Source organism: Echinops telfairi, unplaced genomic scaffold, assembly GCF_000313985.2.
Source record: "Echinops telfairi isolate 266 unplaced genomic scaffold, ASM31398v2 ScPeMD7_7427;HRSCAF=8465, whole genome shotgun sequence".
NCBI classification, from domain to species: Eukaryota; Metazoa; Chordata; class Mammalia; order Afrosoricida; family Tenrecidae; genus Echinops; species Echinops telfairi.
Genome location: NW_022111327.1, coordinates 2,254,198 through 2,279,438, shown reverse-complemented (window position 1 = coordinate 2,279,438; position 25,241 = coordinate 2,254,198). Strand labels below are relative to the sequence as shown.

The following is a 25,241-nucleotide window of genomic DNA, read 5'->3' as shown; positions in this document are numbered from 1 at the left end:
CAGACAGTTCACCCAAAATGAAATACATATGGTTAATAAACACTTGAAAAAATGCTCTTGATCACTAGCCATTCTGGAGATGCAAATGAGAAACATAAACAGAAAATAACAAATGGTGGAGAGCTTGTGGAGAGAATGGGAATCATATATACTGTTGGTGGACTTGTAAATACATGCAACTACTATGGAAAATGATATGGCAATATTTAAGAACAACTGGACATTAAAATCCCATACAATCCAGCAATAGCACTATTTGGCATATATCCCAAATGAAAACAACACAAAACATGAGTTGTATGCTATTCCATGTTTACAGCAGCACAGTTTGCAAGAGCAAGAAAGAAACTGGAAGCATCCCAAATGCCCAGCAGCGGAAGAAGGGATAAAGAAACTATGGTACATACACACAACGGAGCACTATGTATCCCTAAAAACAGGGATGAAAGCATGAAACACCACATGACATGGAAGGACCTGGAATCCCTTATGCTAAGTGAAGTTAGTCAATCACAAAAAGGACAAATATTGTATGAATCCACTACTAAAAGGAGAACCATCAATTGAACAAATCTGAGAGGCTAATTCCCAAACAAAGGGATAGAAAGTCTGTTTACTGGCTATGAAACATACATTATCCCCCTCATATATGCACTTCATAAGAACCACTTCAAAAGAAGAAACCTCCCATTAGCTGGGGTCACTCCTTCAAGAAGGGGGAAGAGGGAGATGACCATCCACTTGATGCCCCAAAACACTGAGACAAGACTGCAAAAAATCAACAGGTCCTTCATAGTGAGAGGAGAACTTTACTGGAAAATCAAGACCAAGGGAGCACAAGGTCCACAGTTTAAAACCACTAACTGCTCTACAGGAGAAAGATGGGGCTTTCTACTCCCATAAAGAGTTACACTCTTGGAAACTCGAAGGGGCAGTTCTACCCTGCCCTAAAGGGGCACTATAAATTGGCATTGACTTGATGGCGGTGTTGTTGGTTTGTTAGTTTTTTGTTTATTTAAAGGAGCTTTGTAACACTTGCTCGAGAGCCCATGTGTAGAGAGGCTGAGAACCGGAGACGTGTCTGCCTGCTTGGCTGAGAAGAGGTGCTGCTGCAGAAAAAAAAGGGCAATTTCTTTTATGTTTTCTGATCATAGTTTGCTGTAAACTGTTATCTTCCCTAATAAACTTCCATAATAATGCATATTGTCCGTGAGCTGTGTGTGGAACCTGAATCGAACTCAGCAAAGAAGTAGAATGACACATGGATGATTGGTATAGCCAGGGGCACTCAGATGACCTCCACTTAATTTCTTCATACGCCGTTGCAAATAAAACAATGCAGTCCCCTTCCCCACAAATGGACCTGTTTTTATCCTTTAAATGCGTGCTCTTTGTTACATAATTAACACAAAACTAGGCATTTTGAGATGTGAGGCTGCAAAGCTAGAATAATACTAATTGCACTCCCACTTCTATATTCATTTTCAAAAATAAGCTATAGACTAGCTTCTGAAAACACAAATTCATTTTTACTCCCTCTGTAACTAAGAACAGGCTTCAAGAATTTGTGGGGAATTGCAATAAAATATTTTTCCCACAAATTTAATTTTAATAAATCACTTTATTGGGGACTCTAACAACTCTTACCACAATCCATACATCCATTGTGTCAAGCACATTTGTACATATGTTGCCATCATCATTTGCAAAACATTTTCTACTTGAGCCCTTGAGATCAGCTCATTTTTTTCCTCTCACCTTCATGAACCCTTGATAAGTGATAAATTATTACTATGTTCATACCTTACACCATCTGTTTTCTCCCTGCACCCACATTTCTGCTGTTTGTCCCTCTCAGGGTGGTGGTTATACGTTGATCATTGCGATCAGTTCACCCTTCCTCTTTCTTCTCCCCCCACCTTTCCCCTACCCTCATCGCTAGTCCCATTCCTGTTTCTGAAGGGTTTATGTGTCTTGGATTTCATTTGTCTAAAGTTCTTATCTGTACCATTGTACATGCTCCAGTCTGGACAAATTTGTAAGGTAGAACTGGGGTGACGATAGTGGCGGGGAGGAAGCATTAAAGAACTAGAGGAATGTTGTGTTCCCTTGGTGCTCTACTGCACTCTGGCTGGCTTGACCCTTTCTCCCACAATTATTTTTGAAGCTCCCTCACATTCTGATATTTCCTTTTAAATCAGTTGTTATGGTGAACAATAAAAATGTGACAATGTATTCTGAAATCTGCTTGGGTTTTATTTCATTAACTGCTTCCTTATTTTTTTAATTGAGGGACAACACTCACAGATATCCGTGTGTTAAGGAATATGAGTATTTTTAAGTGAGAGAAAATAATTAAAATCACAATGTGTTAAACTATTGTCAGTAAGTTAGTAGTATTGAAATTTGAAACCAACTGCTCCCTTGATGAGGGAGAAAGTTCCTGATACTGACTTCTACTCATGGCCTCATAAAGGTTCCTTAGGATGGTGCCCTCTATTAGCTTTGTGGTACAACTGTACCTTGAAGTAGTGGAAGTCTGTGAACACAATGTATAAAGCTAAACGAGTCCTTTTGATTGTAATAAAGCATTTTTCATATAGCCTCTAAAAATCTAGGCACAATTATTGTGTCGGGTAGCCCAGATCTGGAATGCCTGGCCACAACGAACAAATTATGACCACCCCCAACTGTGCAAGGGACAGTGGGATAAACACCTTTCCAGAATGACCCAGGCAATAGGATGCGATGGAATCGTGCCACGAATGCTTCACTACTCAGTTCTGCTGAGAGAATGGCTGTACATCTTGTTTTCCACTCTTAGCCCGTCTTACATCTTTTCATGAGCAAAGAAACTATCAATCTGTACTCCTTTCTTTGAGAAAGTCCCTCTCTTCTCCACTGGACTTCTGCATACTGGGCACGCGAAGGGAAGCATTAACATTTGCTTGGGTCTCGTGCATTTGTGTGCGATCATGTCGCTCTTTCGTAGTCCATCACTGCAGCCAGAAAGTTTTAAGCAGAGTAACAGTTCCTTGGCAGAACTTCTAATGGGACAGACAGATACAAACCCTTAACACCTTCCAATAAATGCATTATTACATGAAATAAGTGAAGTTTTGATGTTGTAGACAAGTATATTTCAATAATGACATTAACCAATAATTTTTAAAATTTTTATTTTTATAAGATGAACAATGACTCATTGAATAATTCCTGATGAAATGATTAACAGTTTTAAAGATAATTGCATATTCTTGAAAACTTAAGAGTATATTTAAATGGGCACATTTCTCAAAAACTATTAAAAGAATACTTAAAAGATCCCATTGGATGTATGTGGCGGTAGTTCTATTTTATACATCCCACTTCAATTCGATGACTCTTGGTAGAACATAGTGACTAATTTAGCTAGAAATTTGTGGCACCAAAAATATTAAAATCAATGCATTCTAATGTACTGTTTGCATGTTTGTGTAATACTGCAGTATCTATTTTATCTTAATAAACACTATCGGTTCTTCTTTCCCTGTCCTGTCTCCCAGGATCCTACCTTACTTCAACAGATGTAATCACTCAAATTTACCTATCATCTCTTTGCACCCTTATTTTCCATCTTTCTAATCTTTTCAATAATGCAATTCATTTTGGTAAAAGATTTGGTGAAAAAGTTAAATCGCACTAAAATCAAACTGCAATTTTGGCCCCAAAGCTTCTCCCAACCTGTCAAACTTTTCATGCTTCAAATCAGAGGACTAGAGAAACTGGCTAGTTGGGGCTCCATCTGCCCCATGCTTCTGCACTGGGCCGGAGCGTCCTGATGGTACTAGCACGAAGTGGGGACTGGGCAATGGCATTGGCCATTCACTTTCCAGTATCAGCTGGCAAATGAGCTAAAGCCTCCAAATGAATATTTCTGATTAAATCCATTACAAATAACTTTAAATATTTCCCATTTTTGCTCTTTGGCCAGTCTTCAGTTAGGGCAAGTGCTGCAGTTCTACTCTGCCACACATGGGGCTGCTATGATTTGCAATCATTTGAAAGGCAGCTAGTTTTTGTTACAGGTTGGCCATTTAATCTTAGGGTAACCCTTCTTGATATGGACCCAGCTTCCTTTTTTCAATAACACCTTATCCTTTAAAGGTAGTCACAAATCTATAATCTCTCTTGCTTGGCTACTTGAAGAAACCTTTGTAGATCCAGTTAACAATGTTCAATGATTACTAGAATAACAGCCACAGAAGTACAATGGGAGTTGACTTACTAAAATAGTTATTGCCCTTAATCATATGATTTTAATATAAACGTAATTTTGAATCTTAACTCTGAGTAACTATTATGAAGAAAAAAAAGAAGTCTTAAAATACATGATTCTAAACTACTAATATGAGAACATTTTCTGAAATTCAAACATAGCAAGCTCCATTTGCTCAGCAATGAGGTACTTGCACAAAGTTCCCCATTGCCTTTTTGGTGTACAAATTTATAATAATGAAGACTATTTCTAAAGAAATAATCTTAACATAAAAGTCTCCTTCCTTTTTAAACTACAGTATTTAAAAAGTCATTCGAGTTGTAAACACTCAAGGCTAAGCCAGTTTTAGGGTCACATTATTGTGTCACAGTAACAGAAGTGTGAATCACATTGATTTCTTTATATCACGGATTCAGGTTCTCCTAAAGTCTCCATACTTGATGTAAGTTGTTAGGAAAATCCAAATCTTCTCTCCTGGCACCTTTGCTGCCAGAGATGTTGTATTATCCTGAAATCACACATAGTTAGCTGCTTTTTATTTTGGTTAACAAGGTAGTTTGAAATGATCATCCCACTGGCACTGTCTTCCACATTTAAAAGCAGAGCTAGAGGAATTAGACTGAGGTATTCTTGGTGGTAGTTCTGCCGCTTCCGTTTTGCCCCAGAACTAACCATGGTATTGAGGATGAATCTGCAGGAAGGATTCCTTTTAGCAGGTAGCGGTTACCATAGGTGACCAACGCCACCAATCTATGGGGACTGTAAGTTATTTGGAAAATTTACTAACATCCTTGTCAATTACCAGTCTAATTCTATGGCCTTAGCTAAGTGATAAAATTGATTTGCCCCATATCTTTGACGTTTTTGAGCCTGTAACAATGAGTGTCTATATATAAATTTATCAGAAATGGCTTTAGGTTAAATCTCCAATTTGTAGAAATCAAAACACAAAAAGATAAGTATTAGCAGACAACATTGTGTGTCATTGTGCTTTTGTTTAATAACTAAAGACAATAGGATATATTTTACTGTGGGATTAGGCCAATTACTCGATGCTAGCTGATGGCCAGTCACACTGATGGCCAGATAAGAATCCAATTCATCCTTGTAGGATAATTTGATGCCTACTTCAAAGGATTAAAACAAAAAATATTCTACAGTACATGTGTATACGTGCTTGCAAGTGTATTATTTGGTGGTTTGTAAAAACAGCTATTGCACATCTTTGGGGTTCTAAGGGAATCTAAGTATATGAGGTTTGGTTCTTATCAGGAGAAAATTAGCTTAACGTGAGTTAAAAAGAAGACAGATGGTCACTACCTGTTGGTTTAACTATTGTGGCCGTCCTTCAAATAAGTTAAAGGAATTGGTGGCCCTTTTGCTTTACCGAGCATCCCCCGGGGGCACTGATGCGAAAGTGCTCTGATGCTAACTTAAAAGTTGGAGGTTTGAGTCCACAAAGAGATGCCTGAGAAAAAAAGGCCTAGCAATCTATATTTCTGAACAACCAGTCCCTATGGCACACAGTTCTATTCAGACAATAAATAAGGGCTCATCCGTCAGAATGAACTCCATGGCAAATGCTTATTTTCCCTCGCCCTGTGATCACTGTAGTTTCTCTCTCTAGTCTAAATGAGGCAGACATCCCTCTGCTTTACAGCATAGTCCTTACTATTTTCATTTCATGATCTAACCTTCGTTTCTTTACATGATTTTGAATACATCACACAGGGTTTGTTACTGATTTTCTTTTCCTGAAACTTTTCAGTGAGGATTAATTCTTCTGAAAACTACTTGGAATAAAACTCCTAACAGGTTTCTTAACACCAGGTTGTAAAATATTGATAGAGATAGTGTCCAAACTCACCAAAGAGTAGTGTTTGAATTCACAGTAACAAAAGTTACAAAGTTTGTGCAAAAGAAGTTGTACACCATAGGAGTCCATAGAGCTTGCTATAGTTAATCTTATATAAAGCTACATTTCTTATTAAAACTATTCTGTGCTACATTATAAGTAACTTCTCTAGATATACTCTCCCTAACAACAACAAACAAAAAAAAACCTGAATGCTTATTTAATCTCAGAAATTTGAAGAGGCAAATTGCCTAGTTTTGATGCTTATAAATGCTGTCATCATCTTTTAAACACCATCATTGTTTTGGAATTCTTCAAGTTTTCCAAGGGTCATGAAATAAACCCGGCTGTGGTGATTGCGCAGGATAGAGGTAAAGAAGAGCTTTAAAAGAAGAAGAAAAAGACACCATCAGTATATGTCTCATACATTATAAAATTAAATTTGATCAGCAAAATTATAAGTACTAAAGTTAATCATCATCTGACCATTATATATTGAACCCTACCAGTTTTTCTGATTAGAAAAATAAAAAACTTAAATTTAGAGTCTGACTTTATAATTACAAATAACATCTTTACCATGTTCTACATATTTTTAGTAAGTATGGCTTAAATAATTCAAGCTACTATCTTATAAGTGGCATTCATCTGAAGTACTTGCTTAGCTTGGGTTGAAAATTCCCTTTTGCTATTTATCTTTTAAATAACCCACAAATTGACAGGAGGAAAGTCAAAGGAAATAGAGGAAAGAGCTAGGAGGCAAAGGGCATTTCTACAGGTCTAGATAAAGACATGTACGTATGCAACTATATTTATATATGAGGATGGGGAAATAGATTTATGTGCATATATTTATAGGTTTAGTATTAGGGTAGCAGAAGGACATTGGGCCTCCACTCAAGTACTCCCTCAACACAAAATACTTTATTAAATTGGCATTCTATGATGCTCACCTTCCCGACACAACCGCTGAAGACAAAGCGGGTGAAAAAACAAATGTGGTGAAGAAAGCTGATGGTGCCCGGCTATCAAAAGATATAGTGTCTGGGGTCTTAAAGGCTTGAAGGTAAACAAGCGGCCATCTAGCTCAGAAGCAACAAAGCTCACATGAAAGAAGCACACCAGCCTGTGTGATTGCAAGGTGCTGAAGGGTTCAATTATCAGGTATCAAAGAACAAAACATCATATCATTTTGCGCTCACCTCCATGATACGATCGCTGAAGACAAATGGGTGCATAAGCAAATGTGGTAAAGAAAGCTGATGGTGCCTGGCTATTAAAAGGTATAGCGCCTGGGGTCTTAAAGGCTTGAAGGTAAACAAGCGGCCATCTAGCTCAGAAGCAACAAAGCCCAAATGGAAGAAGAACACCAGCCTATGTGATCACATGGTGTCAAAGGGATCAGGGATCAGGCATCATCAGAACAAAAAATCTTCCCACAGTGAATGAGAGGGGAGGAGTGCGGAGTGGTAACCCAAAGCCCATTTGTAGGCCACTGGACATCCCCTTACAGAAGGGTTTCTGGGAGGAGATGAGCCAGTCAGGGTGAGATGTATCAACAATGAAAAATACAACTTTCCTCTAGTTCCTAAATGCTTCCCCACCCGCCCCCAAACTATCATGATCCCAATTCTACCTTGCAAGTCTGGCTAGACCAGAGGATGTACACTGATACAGATAGGAACTGGAAACACAGGGAATTCAGGGTGGGTGATCCCTTCAGGACCAGTGGTATGAGTGGCAATTCTGGGAGGATGGAGGGAGAGTTGGTTGTAAAGAGGGAACCAATTACAAGGATCTACTTGTGACCTCCTCCCTGGGGGGTGGACAATAGAAATGTGGGTGAAGGGAGACGTCAGACAGAGCAAGAAACGACAAAACAATAATGTATAAATTACCAAGGGTTCATGGGGTGGGGGAGCAGGAAGGAGGGGGAAAAATATAGGAGCCGATGCCAGGGGCTTAAGTGGAGAGCAAATGTTTTCACAATGAGGGCAATGAATGTACAAATGTGCTTTACACAATTGATGTATGTATGGATTGTGGTAAGAGTTGTATGAGCCCCTAATAAAACGATTAAAAAAAGAAAAATAAATAAATAATCCAAAAATGTTATTAATGTTGTCTTTTCTTCGTAAATTAGGAGGTGATGAAATTCTTTAGCTGCTAGTTCCCTTTGCTGTGGAGTTAAGAGGTCACTGGAATTTTCTACTTTGTGGTTCACTTTTCCAACACCAACTGACAGATCAGTTTGAAGTACAGTGACTTAGACAGGGATATGTTGAGTAAATGTGGTTTGTGCCATAGATAAAATCAGAATAGAATGTGAACATAAATATCAAACATGGGCCTCTGGGTCATGACTAGAGCATTTAACATCCACAATAATTACACTTGAAAGGGTTTGTTACATAATAAAGATGATAATGACAAGCCGTGCATGCTCTCTTTGACATACCTCCGTTTATGTGCCAGACACTGTGAGATGCTTACTACATACCCGTTATCATTAATTTTCACAATGTTCTCCTAAGCTGTTGTTAGTATTTCGATTTGGGAGATGAGAAAACAAAGGCTAGGAAAGATTAACCACACTTTTTTCTGGTTCTCACACCTAGTTAGTTGTCAGAACTAGGCCATCTCTGTGCACTAGGTCAAATGAGTACCTTTGATGTTAACTGTTTTACGCTTGAATTGTCTGCAATGTCTTCTAAATGTGAACATTTTCTTATCCTGGCTTCATGCTTCTGTTTCTAACCATATGCAGGGACTTCAATATCTTAAATAATGATCTTTTCTATGTAAATGGTTGTCAACATTTTTTAAAAATTGGCCTCATTTTTCTTTGGTGCAAAAATGGATATAATACCTACTTTTGAATATTAAATTAGGTAGCTTTCTGAAGGACCCAACACAAGACGGAATTATTTCTTCTGTTTTTGTTTGTTACTTAAAGGTCTCAGGGGTAGATTGCCCCCAGCAATCTGTTTACTATGTTTAATATGAAAAGGCAAAGGGCTATTGAGCAAAACCACTTATGGATTTTGCACAAACTAAACAAAATAATGGCTAAGCTTTGCTGAGGACATGACAAAAAGCTTACTTTTTCTTTTTTCAAATTGCTTCCTTTTGAAAACGAATGTCATCATTGACCACATCAATATTTTGATGCAAAATTCTTTTGATCAATAGTAAGTCCATGGATGGTATCACCTCCTCCCCCGACCCCCTTTCCTTGTATTTTTTAAAACCTCCTTTTAGTAATCTTTCAAGAAGAATTCAATTCTACTGCCCAGGACAATAACCTTAATTTGCCTCAGACATCAGTAACAGCTACGTAATTAAAAGCACTACCATACGTAGTTTATTTTATCCTCCCAATAACCCTGACAAGTAGCCAATATTCTCCTCATTTTACAGATAAAGGACACCAAAGCTCTGCTCTAAGAGGCTAATCAGTTTGTCCAGGGTCACACCATAAGTGAGAAAGGTAGAATTTGAACCCAAGTCTGTTCTGATTTAGAACTCTGTGCTCTTAAACATTACATCATGTCTTTCGTTTTATATGTCTACTAACATAGATTTATTACTAGATATATTAACAGCATGACCTGGATGGCAAATAAAATTTTAAAACTCAACCATTTAAAAAAAAAGAAAAATATGGCACAAATACATGCATGGCTACAAGGAGAAGGGTATAATTTCCTTTAATTAATATTTAATGCTTGCTTTATTTTTGCTATGACTGGACAATGTACACAATACCTTGTCCCCACGGGAACAAAGGAATCTCAGCTTCTTGATTGATCTGCGCTTCAGCTCATTTTCCAGGACTTTTGATTGCAAAGAACGCACTTCAATGGCTTTTTGGTCCCATCCTGTGGTTCGCTGTGTACATTCGTATGCTAAAATGAAAATAGAAAATTATAAAAGTACAAAATTTTTTCAGAAGTGATTATAAAATTATAACCACATTCACTGTTTTATTAGTCAGAGGTTCATTGTTATAGTTCAGGTTTAAATATATATATATATATGTAAAATCCCCATCTTTGTTCTCTCTTTAGTCAATGATATGACCATTTTGAAGCTTAGGAGTGGTGTTCAAACCGGTTATCTGTTGACACGATCTTGACAAACATTGAAAGTCTAGATCTCTTGGTTTCTTCAATACCACAAAGTCAAGTGCTCATGGTTGTCATTTAAAGGTACCCATTCTTTATTCTAGTCTCAGTAAAGTACAATATTCCATATGGGCTATATTTACACTCAAGTGGCAGGCATGGACATGGGACTCTTAAAATGACAACAGTTAAGAAAAATGACTTGCTGTAATAATGAATTTAGCAACGCTAATGCAATTCAATGTGATGTTCTTAACAGAACTGAAGCTCCTTTTATACAGTTAAGGCTTTCTTCTGCACAGAAAATTATATATTTTAACTTTTTAGTCCTATTTATATTACTTTGCACAATAAAGATGATGATAATAATTACGGTAAAGCAGGAACCTAATTATGGAAACAGCCACTCAGCCAGCTGGTGTTGTCAGGTATTTTTTGGCTCAGGAAAAAAAAAAAAGCAGCTAAATATTTAGCTTCCCAGTTGATGTATTTTTTTTTTAAAGGGAAGCAATTTCCCCCCCAAAAACCAACTCTGGTATTTAAAATAACATCAGGGTTTTCACTAAAGCTAAAATAGTCTGGAAAACAAAATAAGGTAACCTCATGCCCACATCGACAAATCATAATTCAGTAAAATAATTTGATTTTTTCTATTATAAATGAAGCTCAATATTGAAAAAATTACTATATATATTCTCCTTTATTTCCTGAATGTTTTAGAATGCTTTTGTTTACAAAGAAAATTTACAAAGAAAATAAAGACTCATAAAAATGCAATTCAACTTTTAAGTGACTTTTCATAGGCAGAGTATCAGTCATTTTACATCCCTCAATTAAATCTTAGGAAGCGTTTATGATCTCCTTCCCTTTACATGAAAATTAAAAATATGATGTATATGAAAGCTATATCAAATTGTAATTAAATTGCAGTCATTTTGATTCAGAAAAATTGCTCTCTTGAAAAAAGACTTTACAACTTCAGTTTCAGATTAAGCTTAAAATCAGCCCAGATAAAAAGGAAGTACGGGAAGGCAGAGTGGTTTGCGTGATGGCAGCAAGTTATAGAGTTAGTCTATCTGTATTTAGACTTCTTCACCTCGGCGACTACATAAAAAATGTGAATTTTGTGAACACCTTCACAGGATTAAGCTTTCTACGCATAGACTACTTGTTGAGTCTAAGTACACAATTGATATGGCATCCTGTTATTTTTCCCTTAATCTTAAAATTAAAACCTGCTGAAAATCTTGACACATAAATTGACCACTTAATCTAGCTACTGCATAGCTGTGTGGACCAGTATGCTTTCAGAGACTGGAGATTTAGTAATGCATGTGATTGCTGTACCTGCAAACATTCGTTGGGGACTCCAAAGCAATAATCCTATGCTTGAAAACGTGTATTATAGCTGCGGGAAGGATACAATTTTAAATTAAGGACATCTGGATCTGGGTTAGTTTTACATAATTAAGAAGGGGTTTATTTTAGCCAGAAAAGCCAAGTAACTGACGTATTTAACATTAGTGTTTATACTGTCATCTTTAGTATATTCTCAAAAATATTTAATATACAAAAGGAAATATCACCTCCAAATAGTACTATAATTTATTTTACATTTAGATAGAGAGATGTCTTTTAAGTTATAACAAATTAAAATAGATTTTCCTTTCAGGTCAGAAGGTGTTTCAAGATCTCTTTGATTTCTATGAGTGTCGGGTGGTATAACTATAGGGGTATGTTCAACTCATTTCAATTTAATTTCCTTATTCCCATTTCTGAGTAGCACACTGATCACAAAATTATCACTCTGAAGATGAGAAGAATATTCTTTATTTTAATATTCTGGGACTCTTTTGTCCCAGATCTGTCAATTATGCTGCAAGCATTTACTTTCTGTCACTTAAAGCAGTCATAAACTGTGAGCTCTTAACTGTTTGGAGAGAATGGAACACAATTTCAAGGCAACCTTTCACACTAGCTATACAAAAAGAATATATTCTGAAAATGCAATGTAATGTGCCATTATCCCATAATGAAAAATGTTCATGAAAAGTAGGTTCTTTTGATTCGGTCTTTAAAGTCACAACAATTTTACAGAGATTTCAAAAGCTTCTGGGTAATCTACTGGTAGATCAATTCTTCTCCTCTTCCTTGTTCTTCTTTATCTCTCATACTCCTTTATTTAGTCCATTAAATTCTCCTCCTCTCATGAGTGTTTATTCTCTCCCAAATCTGTCTACTTTCTCTAGCATTTCTAATTCTTGTATGTACTCTGGCCTCCATTTAAAAATTACCCATATATTTAGCAAGACTCAGAGAGCCACACAACAATTATTCTCGATTCTCAGTTCAGCATTCCTGCATTGGTTAAGAAGTGGGGGGAAAGCCCTTGCTGCACTAAGGGGAATTATTAATAGAGTTTGCATTTATGACTAAGGGTTGCTCATTCAAATGAAGCATCTGGATGTGTACCCAAAAAAAGTCCTTGTCTGCCATGGTTGAAATGGAAGTCTCCTGGGAGACATTTGCCCTCTGGGAGGTATCTAATAGCATTCCAGTCAGTCACTACTTATCTTTTTTCTAAATGGAGAATGATGACATTTTAGTGACAACCAATATGTCATATATTCAGTTTATATTTTATTTTTCACAATCACTCCTCGGATATAGTGATAAAGTCAAACACTACTGACTGTGATATCATAGAAACATTTTGCTTTTTTTTTTGCCTGTCTCTTAAGATAAGTGTAACCCCACCCAGCCACAATCAATGTGATGAGAAGAAGCATTTTCAGTATCTATATAGTCTGTAAGCAGAGGAAGTGAAAATTAAAGTACAGATTGGGAAGAGAATGATTCCCTGTTTCAATTACATAGCTATGGTAAAGGGAGCACAAATCAGATCATCAAAACTAGCTTCTTCGTGGGATACCTGTGAACGCAGTGAGCATATGACAAACACACACCATCTTCTTATGGAACCAAGAATGCAGGATCCCAAATGAATCCTATTTGCCCAGAAAAACTATGTAATAAGCAATTATTTAGCAGGGCATATTTTTACCCTTGAGAAGCTCCTCTGGGTTTGTATAAAACACTAAAAATATCTATACATACCCACAGAAGATGGTACGTCTTTCCACACTTCAAGGATCTTCTTGAAGAGTTGTTCATTTGCTTCCACAGAAAGGGCTTCAGCATTGAAGGTGAGCATCATGCCAAATCCCAAGCAATCAGGCAGAATGACGATACTCTGTGGTAGAGAGATTTTCATGGGATGGGTTTATGTTGCATACAGATTTACAGACCCAACATTTGATCACTGTGACTTTAGTTGAAGCCACTTGAGTGAATTAATAGAGACAGGACAGAGGTTCAAAATGCAGGAAAGGAGGGGAAAACCTCTATGTAAAAAAATCGAACTATGTACCACCTAAAACCGGAAACTCCACTAGCCCACTACCATCGAATCGATCCCAAGGAACTGTTGGTGGGTTTGAACCACATGCGCTGACCCACAATGCTTAACCCACTGTCACACCAGGTCTCTTTAAAACTTAAAAAACTTATGCCTATGGCATAAAATAGTCACTGGGCCATATTCCTTGATACTGAAAAGAAACCCCTTCGTGAAAAAAAAAAAAAGTCCAGATATATTTCTAACACAGAAAAATGCACTGAATTTTTAGTAATCAGTCTAATAATAGAAGAAATGTTAAATTTAGATAGTTGAATTGAATTTAATATTCATTTCAGCACATGTATGAAAACTTTAGTAAGAACGTGTTAGCCAAGAATAACCAACAGCTTATCAGCCCATTCATTTGAATCTAAATAGAAAATCCACTCAGAAATAGCTTGAGCTTAAAATGTTTATAAAAGGCAGCTTCATAAAATCCTTCACTTCAGCTCCAGTCCTCCTCACTTGCAGGCTTTTAATCTATTTTTTACAATCTTAAAAAACATTCAATACACAAATGCCTATGACAAAAAAAGCCAAGGAATTTATTAAATCCAGAGACATATTCAGTGGCATGTATGAGATACTAAGAAATTAAGCAATCCTAATTTTTATGCTGCATTCAACAGTATGTGACAGACGTTGCTTCAACTACAGGGACTGTCACACTGACAGTATTTCTCAGATCAATGAACAATTAGGCTACTCTATTCCTTCTCAAATGAACAAATGATAGGTAAAAAGTCATAAACAATACTTGCCAAATTGAGCATACTTAGGCCAAGTGCTTGAGGCCATGTCTCAGCAACGACTATCCTTAAAACTAAAACAGGTATCCAGAGGCGAAAAGCAATTTTAATGCGTTGCCTGGGCACTCGCATGAGCAAAGGAGTCAGTAAAGAGATGAAAAGAGAAATGAAGTGCAAGAAAGAAGGCTGTCTTAATAAAACCTGTTCAGAATAAATCAAGACTGATGGAAATCCAGACAGCTTCAGAGATATAATTCTCTTCTTTCTCAGATGATTTTTGAAGTAACCAATTATTTTTTAGCACACAAGGCTACTTTGTAGCCTTACAGTGTTTGCAAAGTAGGACTCTGGGGTAAGATATTATTTTTAGTGTGTTCTGTTTCAAAATATATCCCTCCCTCCCTTGTATTAGAGTCCGTTTTCTCTTGATGGGTCAAGACATCAGGGATTGAGCTAAAAATATTTTTGAATATATGTAAGGTATCTTAATTAGGTCAGAGCATGATTTTAGAGAAATTAATCTTCTCTCAGTCTAGTTCCTACAATAATTAACTAATGATTGCCTTACAAGAAACAATTCTTGTGCTTTGCAGTCAAGTGACACACAGAGCTCACCTTTCTTGAATGACTACTTACGCACGCGTAAACTTGGACCACTATTGTAAAGTTCAGTATCACATTTACTTTTAAATTAAGGCTACCCGACACAATATAAAATAAAATAACAAGATGCATGAAAAAAATAAGGCGCTGTAAGCCTTGAAAGAAACATTAATCCAAAGAAAAAAATGTATCTTAAAATGACACGGCCTGATATCTCAGTGGCTTTGCTCATGCTGGTTTGTTATTTTCTACATTATCAAGGTTATTTCTATGTAATCATAGGTAACAACTGGGTGAGATTACTAATATGGCTGAAACAATTTTGAAAAAAAAACAACCCCAGTTAGGATCTGGAAATCTCTCTTTTTTATTTCTCAGAGATTAATGAAACATTCTGAAATTTGTTCAAAATACCAAACAACTACGCTGCACTACCAATGCCTATGAAGATGGCATAGGACCAGGCCATAATGATTTACTATGAATCATTATGTTAGGTGTAAGGTCAGCATGATTTAGAGCTCCCTGGACAGAAACTAACAGCAAGACTGATCACAAACCTGTTGCTATCAAATAGGTACTGATTCATTTTGACCCAACAGGACAGAGTAGAGCTGTTTCGTAGTGTTTCCAAGACTGAAATCTTCCCAGAAGCAGATTGCCACATCTTTCTCCTGCAGCATCAATGGTGCATTCAAACTGCTCACTGTTCTATTAGCGGCGGAGTGCTTTAACCACTGTGCTAGGAGGGCTCCTTTACAATAACACAGTGACTGAAAAATTAATGAGTTTTCTCTTACATAACACTAAATTTTAGTTGTCTATAAACTGAGGAGGGGCTCGATGGCTCTGTATCTTAGGAGTTGAACCAATCAATGGAAAGTTGGCGATTCAAATTCACCAGCAGCTGCACAGGAAAGATGAGGCTGTCTGCTCCAGTAAAGATTTAAAGTCTCAGAAAATGTATCTAGGGTCACTAGAATTTCATGTCTACGAGATAGTAGTGTTTGGTTTTAATAAAACAGAAAATTAAGAAAAAGTGAAGCATAGAAATATTTGTTCAACCTTTCCTTGTCAAAATGTTGTTCAATAATACGAACTTCATAACTATCATCAGATCTGAGATGCCATGGATTTATATTTAATAGAGTTATGTGTATCCATTTGTGCTAGCTATAATTGTTTTTTTAAATAGAAATGGCAAGAATTGCAGTATATAATTAACTATTTCATACGTGATATGGTTCATTTTCAGTGTGACACTAACTTTTTATCTGAAATCTCTGATAAAGATGAAGGACAGGTATGATAATGTTTCAAATTTTAATAGTCAAGCTGTAGTTTTAAAGAATCTACTAATGTGTTGCAGGGGCTCACGAAAACTAAGTCGAGGATACCGAACAAGGGCTCTCAAATCTCTGCCATCAAGCACATTCTGTCTCAGACTGACTCAGTAGGACAAATTAGAACTGCCCCCATGGGTCTCCAAGGTTGTGAATCTTAACAGAGGCAGAAAGCTACATATTTCTCACATGGAGCAACTGATGATTTCAAACTACTGACCTTGTACTTAGCAGCCCAACTCATAATCCACTTATTCTACATCCACAAAAGTGGATGGCTCAGAAATGGAGCTCTTAGATCCCATAGAAAGGGGAGGGGGGCAATCAGCCATCAGTTGCAGTTGTTCATGACCAGATAGAACGAGGACTGGATATAGTCAGATCTTCTGGTTTTCAATAGAAATATAGATTCTCAAATGTAAATTTTATTCATTAAAAACCAACAAATCACACTGTTTTACAATGATAAAATCCATTTATAATACAGATTTCCGCAGGTCTGTCTGGATAGGACAGGCTGGATGAACAATCTGGAGGAGAAAACAATGGGACTGACAGGGGAGAGGGCAAGGTGGGGGGAAGGGAAGAGGTGTTAACAAAACCAGGGACAAGGGAACAACAAGCGATCCAAATTGGTGGGGAGGTGGGTGTGGGAGTCCTGGTAGGGCATGATCAAGTGGAATGTAGCAAAGAGGAAGTGCTGAAATCCTGGTGGGGACTGAGCATGATAGTGGGACAGGAGGAGAATCAAGGGAAATAGAGGAAAGAGCTGGGAGGAAAAGGGCATTTATAGAGGTCTATATAAAGACATGTACATATGCAAATATATTTATATGAGGATGGGGAAATAGATCTATGAGCCTATATTTATAGGTTTAGTATTAAGGTATCAGAAGGACATTGGGCCTCCACTCAAGTACTCCCTCAACGCAAGAATACTTTCTTGTATTAAATTGGCATTCTGTGATGCTCACCTTCCGGACACAACCGCTGAAGACAAAGCGGGTGAATAAGCAAATGTGGTGAAGAAAGCTGATGGTGCCCGGCTATCAAAAGATATAGCGTCTGGGGTCTTAAAAGCTTGAAGGTAAACAAGCGGCCATCAAGCTCAGAAGCAACAAAGCCCACATGGAAGAAGCACACCAGCCTATGCAACCATGAGGTGTCGAAGGAATCAGGTATAAGGCATCATCAGAACAAAAAATCTTACCATAGTGAATGATGGGGGCAGTGCAGAGTAGAGGGAGAGTGGGTAGGAAAGAGGGAACTGATTACAAGGAACTGTATGTGACATCCTCCCTGGGGGACGGACAACAGAAAAGTGGGTGAAGGGAGACGTTGGACAGGGCAAGATATGACAAAATAACAATTTATAAACTATCAAGGGCTCATGAGGGAGGGGGGAGCGGGGAGCAAGGGGGAAAATGAGGACCTAATGTCGGGGGTTTAAGTGGAGAGGAAATGTTTTGAGAATGATGAGGGCAATGAATGTACAAATGCACTTTACACAATTGATGTGTGTATGGATTGTGATAAGAGTTGTATGAGCCCCTAATAAAATTATTTTAAAAATAATAAATAGTAATACAGATTTCATTGTCTGGACTAAGAAACCATACACAATATTTGTTTACCCATAACCACTTGCTAGTATTCTGTGCTTACCTTCTTGGTTTCCATTCCCAAATATATACTGCTGATCATATTTTCAAACTTTTAAGGGTTTTAGCAGTTGAAAAACCTCTACTAGTGTGATAGCTAATCATTTCCAGGGATTTGAAGATATTATCTTACATTATTGGGCAGGGTCACATCAGACATAACCTCAGATTCGGCATCGATAATGTGATATCCATCTGCTGAGCTGAAGAAAATCTTGAGGCTTTTTTCAGAGCCAATAGCTAGGTCAACTGTCACTGGCTTATGACCAAGCGTTGGAAATACCTGTAAATATAAAATCAAATATAGCCCAAAGACCAAAACAATCATTTGACTAAGGCAAAAACTCTTCCACTATTTGCTTAACATGATTTTAAGTCAGGTTTATTTTTAAATGGTACTAGGTATACAAAGACCTATATATTATAATGTATCTTAGGGTCTATTATTTTAGAATGGATACATTTATATTCAGATTATAAATTAGGAGTTTCCCTCCAAAAAGAAAATTGCCAAAGATTATAAAAAAGTTTGCAGAGCCTTGTACTGTTGGTTGTCTTTAAATTCCTTGCCTTGAGCTTCAGCAAATGAAGGAGCTCATCTGGTCTCTTAAACCGGTTGGCTGGATCAGCTGCCTTTATTTTTGCCAGTATTCGTATATAGGCTTCATAGGACATATAATCTCCTTCAGAGTCTGCTGATTGATCAACGCATACTTAGTAGGGAATGAAAAAGGTCAGACATGTTAACCTATCACAAAAATGGGAGTTCTTTAGGCTCCTATGGTTCCTAGTCAAAGGACACCAGTGACCAAAAGAGGCTTCATTGACAAGACAGGTCACAGAGGAGGGCTTAGTATCATGGGATTCCTTATATTGGAGACATAAAGTAGGATTCAAGAACTGAAGTGAGAAACTGTGTATCAGGCTAGACAAGAGGTTAGAACTTATTCTTTGCTTTCCAGCCCCATACCAGGCAGCTCTAACCAACCAGCAGACCCTAAAGAACAAACCCATATCCAAATACTGGCAGTTGATCCAAGGCACAATTTAGGGAGATCAGATCAGGGATGTGACCTGTGTCAGGGCAGACCCACCCTGTTTATAGTCTATGCTATTTATATATTGTTATAGATAGACATTGAGGTACAGTGATAAGAATTAGGCTGTTTTTATTATGCACATATGATGTCTTCAACTCTAAAATATACCATATAAAAAGAATCTGAGTTAAGGTACAAAAGTAGCTTATGTATACTTTACTGGGATCTGTCAAAATGCACCCCTATCAGTACTTTGTAAATGCTTGTGTGTGGACCAACTAGTTCAAAATCAACTAGGCATTTGTTAAAAATATTTGTTCCCAGGCCCCACTCCAGATGCATAAGCACAACCTGGGGTTGGGTCTGAGATCTGAATTTTCAACAAATATTCCAGGTGATTCTGCTGTTGAGCTTAAGGTTAGGAGGTACTGGACACTATATAAAGTTTACTGATTTTATTACTATTGCATACATGCAAAATAATCCCGCTTAAGTGGATTGACTTTAATTTTGATGCATTATATGTGAGTTACTCTAGATAAAAACTGTGCACAACTTATAGAACATGATAAAAAAAAACATTGACTTCCAAGGCTGATCCATAGAAATTCAACTAAACAATAATAAAAGTGAATATAACACTAGCAATTCAAATAAACCTAATCAAGACGTCTGACTATTATTTTCAGAGAGAAATGCTTTGTTTAAAGTTCAAGCTTGGTAAATACCCATTTATAAACTATCAAGGGCTCATGCGGGAGTGGGGAGCGGGGAGGGAGGGGAAAAATGAGGACCTAATGTCGGGGGTTTAAATGGAGAGAAAATGTTTTGAGAAACGATGTACAAATGCGCTTTACACAATTGATGTGTGTATGGATTGGGATAACAGTTGTATGAGCCCCTAATAAAATGTTAAAAAATAAATAAATAAAAATAAAGATGACAAACAGTAAAAAAATAAAAATAAAGTTCAAGCTTAGAAGGAATATAGGTCAACTCCTTTTCTCCTTGACCCCATCTTTTGTAGCTCTGAGAGTGGAACAAAGGCTTTATTTTAACTTGTCTCTCTCCAATAGGATTTCAGTCTCTACCACTGCTGTATCTTTTCCTTTTCCTAAACTCCCTCTGCTCTCCATACTCCTCACGAAGACAGAATGATTGATAATGTTCTCTAACATAGTATGACAATGATATCTCTCAGGTGAACGAGAGACATATATAAACTCTAGATATATTCATGGATTTTGAGCTTTCACTTTAATTCTAGCCCATGTTAAAACAATTAGTCCTTATGACATGGCTCTGCTTGATGCTAGGCCTCATGAAGAGATCATTAAAGATATGAGTGATGTCACAAAGTATGGTGAAGAAATGAGATGGTGCCCAGTTATCAGAAGAAACAGCTTCTGGGGTCCTAAAGGCTTATCTTCAAACAAGCCACCATTTAAATAAGGCATCAACTAAGTCCATATGGAAGAAGTGTGTCTGTCTGTATGATCCAACGATTAAAATTAATGTAATCCAAATCCAAAGGATGGAATGGGATCAGAGCTTAAATTGGGAACACCTGGTTCTGTAAAAGACTGTGGATGACAGGAGAAGTCCCAAATAAGCCTCCGGTGAATTCCCTCTGATGACAGTTGAAGGAAGTGGATACCCTTGTTATCAGACAGAGAGCACCGTAAAGTCAATTAAGGCAGATGTAGCTCAGTTAAAATATACTCTTATCATTTCATCTCCCTTTTGACCCGTTTTAAGGTTGTTTCAGGTTTATTGTTGTTTTTTTTTTTAATGAAGGGGAAACTCCAAACCAAACTCTCTGCCACTGAGTCAATGCTAATTCTGAGCGACCCCCTGTGGGTTTCTGAGACTGCAACTGTTTATGGGAATAGAAAGCCTAGTCTTTGTCCCGCAGAGCTGCTGGTGGTGTGGTTTTGAACTGCCAACCATGTGGATCACAGCCCAACGCATAACAATGACACCAACAGGGCTCCTCCTTATTATTTGGTCTCCCTTATGACCTATTTTAAACTTGTTCTAGTTTTAAATATATTCTTTTCAATTGGGGTTTTATCTGTTTTACTTTGTTATTATAGCTAGTTTTTGTTTTCTTAATGTTTTTCTGTATATGAAATTTATGATAGGTAAATCTATAGTGGTAGTAATCAGGTTAATGGTTCCTTGCAGTTATGATAGGAGATGTTGGGGGAAAATGGGGAGATAATAATGATGAGCACAAGTGTGGGGGGAAGTCAGATACTTGTTGCCAGACTGCTGTCTCATCCCACCACAGGGGGTGGGCCTGCTCCCTGCTGCTGGAGACAATGGCCTACTTCTCTCTGAAGCTTGGGACCATTAGCTTGGTTCCTCTAGGTGGGGTTTGCACCCTACTGATAAGGGTTCCTATGGAGACCCAGAGACCACCCCTAGACCACCCTCTCATTGCTGTGTAGCCTATTGTGCAACCCTTCCCTATGACGTATGTCTCTACCTGTAATTAGTGGGTTGGCTTGCCCCCAAAAAGTATATAGGCAAGGGCCAGCACTATAGGGGTGGACTTCTCTCTTGGACTCTGACCTCCCTGACTCTTCCCCCTCTCCCTTGTTCCCTTTCCCTCCTTCCCTTCCCCCTCTCTCCACGTGGACCACCAAGCTGGGTTGAGGTGAGCAATGTTGCTATGTATCATGCCTGACTGTATTATTGTATTATCTCTCATGCTCTTGATGACTTTATAATGCTTATATATCTCAACCGTACAATTGTGCATTACTGAACCCAGAAGTAGTATTACTGAATCCGAGTAGTAGCAATAGGAGTATTAGCGGTGGGGGCTGGCACCCCTCCCTCAGAGTCATTAATTTTTTAATTTAATACTACACACAAGAATAAAGACAATGTCCTAAAATTGATTGTAGTGATGATTGTGCAACTCTTCTTGATGTAATTGAACTATTGAATAGTCTGATAGGTGAATTATACACCAGTAAAACTGTTCAATATCTATTTACCTATCTATCATCTATCTATCTTTTAAAATAAAAATAGAGAATAGGGACTTTCTCAGCTTCACGCCTTTGTGGTGGCACCTATGTTTGGGTCTCTCGAAGGGAGGTTTTCGCATTAACTACAGTATAACTGGGAGTAAGGAGCTGGGGGAACGAGAGGGGTCAGGGATTTTACTTATACTCTACCTTGTTGTGGTGCCTGTGAATTGTCTAAAAAAAGGGTAAAACAATAATTATTGACATGGTATATTCAAATGACATTAATTGTAGAAGAATGGTTTATCTTTTTGTACTTATAGTCCAAAACATTGCTATCTGTAATTTTTTGGTAAAAGAAAAACTCTACACTACAAATGAAAAGATTACTCACTTTGATGGCAGTGTTTTCATCAAAGGACTTTGGTGCCCACACATAAAGGTGAATGGATGATTTCAAAGCAATTGCAATGTAAGTTGTTTCTTCATGTTGAACTATGATAAAATATAAAGAAATAACAATTCCATAGAGTTAACAAGGATGCTCAGGTACTTGTATTTGTCATTGAAAATGCCATAAGTGAAATGTAAGAGCATAGAGCATGTATTTGTATAAAGCAATTTCATTAAATTATGTCAAAAACAAGGTGATACAATTTCTAGTTTTAGCACTTACTTCCAAAACCTCTAAACTATACACTGAAAACTATAAAACATCGATGAGAGAAATTAGAGACACACACACAAATGGTAAAACATTCCGTGCTCATGAATTGGAAGATAACATTTTTAAAATGAAAACCCTAACCAAAACAAACTATATAAATTCAATGTAGTGCTTACCAAAAGCCTAATGACCTTTATGTAGAAATGGAAAAGTAGATCCTAAGATTGCTATGGAATACCAGGGACTTAAAACAGCCACACAAAAAAAGTCTTGAAAAAGAAAATGTTGATGGACACAAGTTACTACAAACTTAAAGTCATCATAATAGTGTGGTACATCATAAGCATAGACATAGACAATGTATGGGAATTGAGTTTGAAATATAAATCCACAAATTTATAGTCAATAGATTTTTGACAAGAGTACCAAGATTATTCAATGAGGGAAAAAACAGTCCCTTCAACAATGATCCTGAAGCAACTGGATAGTTACATGTCATATGCAATGATTACCTCAACGTATATGAAAGACTTAAATATAAAAGGTAAAATTATTCCTAGAAAACAGGGGTAGATCTTTATGACCTCAGATTAGGCAATGGATTCTTAGATATGAAAATAAAAGTACAAGTAAAACCAAATATTGCTAAATTATTAAATATTAAGTACTTTTTATGCATCAAAGGGAAGTATGGGATAAAGTACTTAAAAATATTTCTCATAAAGGTTTAACATCCAAAATATATTAAAAATATCTATAAATCACTAACAAAAAAGAGAATCCAACTAAAAATTAAGAAAAAGTTAGGGTGATGAAAAAGCTTTAGAAAGATGTAGTGGTGATGGTTGTGTACATTTTATACATACCCCAAATGGGCAAAAGACTTGAATAAACATTGCTCCAAAAAAGACATGTAAATGGCCAACAAGCACAGGAAAAGATGTTCAACATCATTAGTAATTATGGAAGCACAAATCAAAACTATAAGATAAGATAGTACTTTACACTCACTTGGATAGACATACTTTTTTATGGAAAACCACTTTTAAAGATGAGGATATAGAGACATTGGAACTCTGATCTACTGCTGATGAGAATATAAAATGACTCAGTTGCTGTTGAAAACTACTTGAAAGTGCCTCAAAAAGTTAAACACTGCTCTAAACCAAGTGTCATCCCATCCCAGGCCCAGGAACACCATCTGACCAACATGCAAGCAGAGTTATCAATAAGGTTTCCTTCCAAAAACATGACGTCTATCCTTAAAAAGTTAAACATGGCATTTTCATATAATCCATCAATTACGCTCCAGAGGTGGACACCCAAAGGGATTGAAAACAAATAATCAAATAAGTATTTTAAGAAGAATGCTCATATAAGTAGCACTATTCACAATAACCAAAATGTGGAAACAATCCAAATGTTCATAACCTGATGCATGAATAAATGATGTATACCCATACAATGGACAGTCACAAAGAGGAATAAAGTTTTGATACATGTTAAAATATGAATGAAACTTTTAAATATTATAATAAGTTAAAAAATCAGATAAATATCCATTTATAGGAAATATCCTGAATAGTTAATTTTAGAGAGCCAGAAAGCAGGTTAATGATTTCCAGGCGCTAGGGGTAGAGGTATAGGGAGAGACCGCTTAAGAGGCACAGATTGTCCTTGGGGAGGTGATAAAAATGTTTTGGCACTACATGGAGGTGATTGTTGCACAACACTGTGAATGTACAGAACGCAGCTGAATTGTACACTTTAAACTTGTTAATTAAACTTTAATTAAACATAAAAGCCCTCTAAAGAGAGAACAATAGTCCTAGAGTATCTTTTCTCTGCCCTTCCTCTATTTAAATTTCCAAAGCTTGTTAATCAAATTACAACCATTAATTAGTTCATTCATGTGCTATTCTTTCCTCCTTTCTTCCATACAATATTGGGAAACTCAAGCTAGGTTGTAAAGAGTAACTGGGCCGCAGTCTAAAACAACTGGCAATATCTGCCCATTCTAGTATTTCTAATAATTTTCCCTTCTTAGACTGTTACATACACTTTAAGTATTTAAGGGTTACTCCACTATATAACATAATATTGGAATTCTCTCTTTTTATTATTATTGGTAACACTTCAATCTATGGGAATCGTATTTTACACATTTATTTACAAGCCAAAATAATTATGAATAGAGAAATGAGCCACAAAACAGACATGATATGAATAATCAAAATTCTAAATACACACACACAAACATTAAGATGGGAAGATTAGTGTCAGCCACTATTCTAAATGTTAAAAAATGGTTAACTTCATTTAATCCTCTTATCAGCCTAACAAGTTATTATTTTCTACATTTTACAGATAAGAAAGTGGATAAACCAACAGGTTAAGTATAAATTGTGTATACAAGTGATTTGTATCTAGGTTGTAAAGGAACCCTTCTAACTCAACAGTAAAACAAATTACCCAATCTCCACGCCCAAAGCCCACC

At 36.9% G+C, this 25,241-nt stretch overlaps 1 protein-coding gene across 3 annotated transcripts in view; it reads right to left on the bottom strand.

Moving 5' to 3' along the window:
• Positions 1–3,162: 3,162 nt before the first annotated feature.
• NRK (Nik related kinase) overlaps positions 3,163–25,241 on the bottom strand; it is a 148,206-nt gene continuing 126,127 nt past the window's right edge. For 2 of the 3 annotated variants that reach the window (XM_045298595.1, XM_045298596.1), the window contains exons 24-29: positions 22,472–22,572; positions 18,627–18,770; positions 18,190–18,339; positions 13,358–13,493; positions 9,882–10,021; positions 3,163–6,495 (exon numbers count right to left, since the gene is read on the bottom strand). In XM_045298595.1, the coding sequence (XP_045154530.1) occupies positions 6,400–6,495; positions 9,882–10,021; positions 13,358–13,493; positions 18,190–18,339; positions 18,627–18,770; positions 22,472–22,572 (767 nt within the window). In that variant the 3' untranslated portion in view covers positions 3,163–6,399. The remainder of the gene's footprint in view (positions 6,496–9,881; positions 10,022–13,357; positions 13,494–18,189; positions 18,340–18,626; positions 18,771–22,471; positions 22,573–25,241) is intronic. The other variant, XM_045298597.1, reaches the window with a different exon arrangement.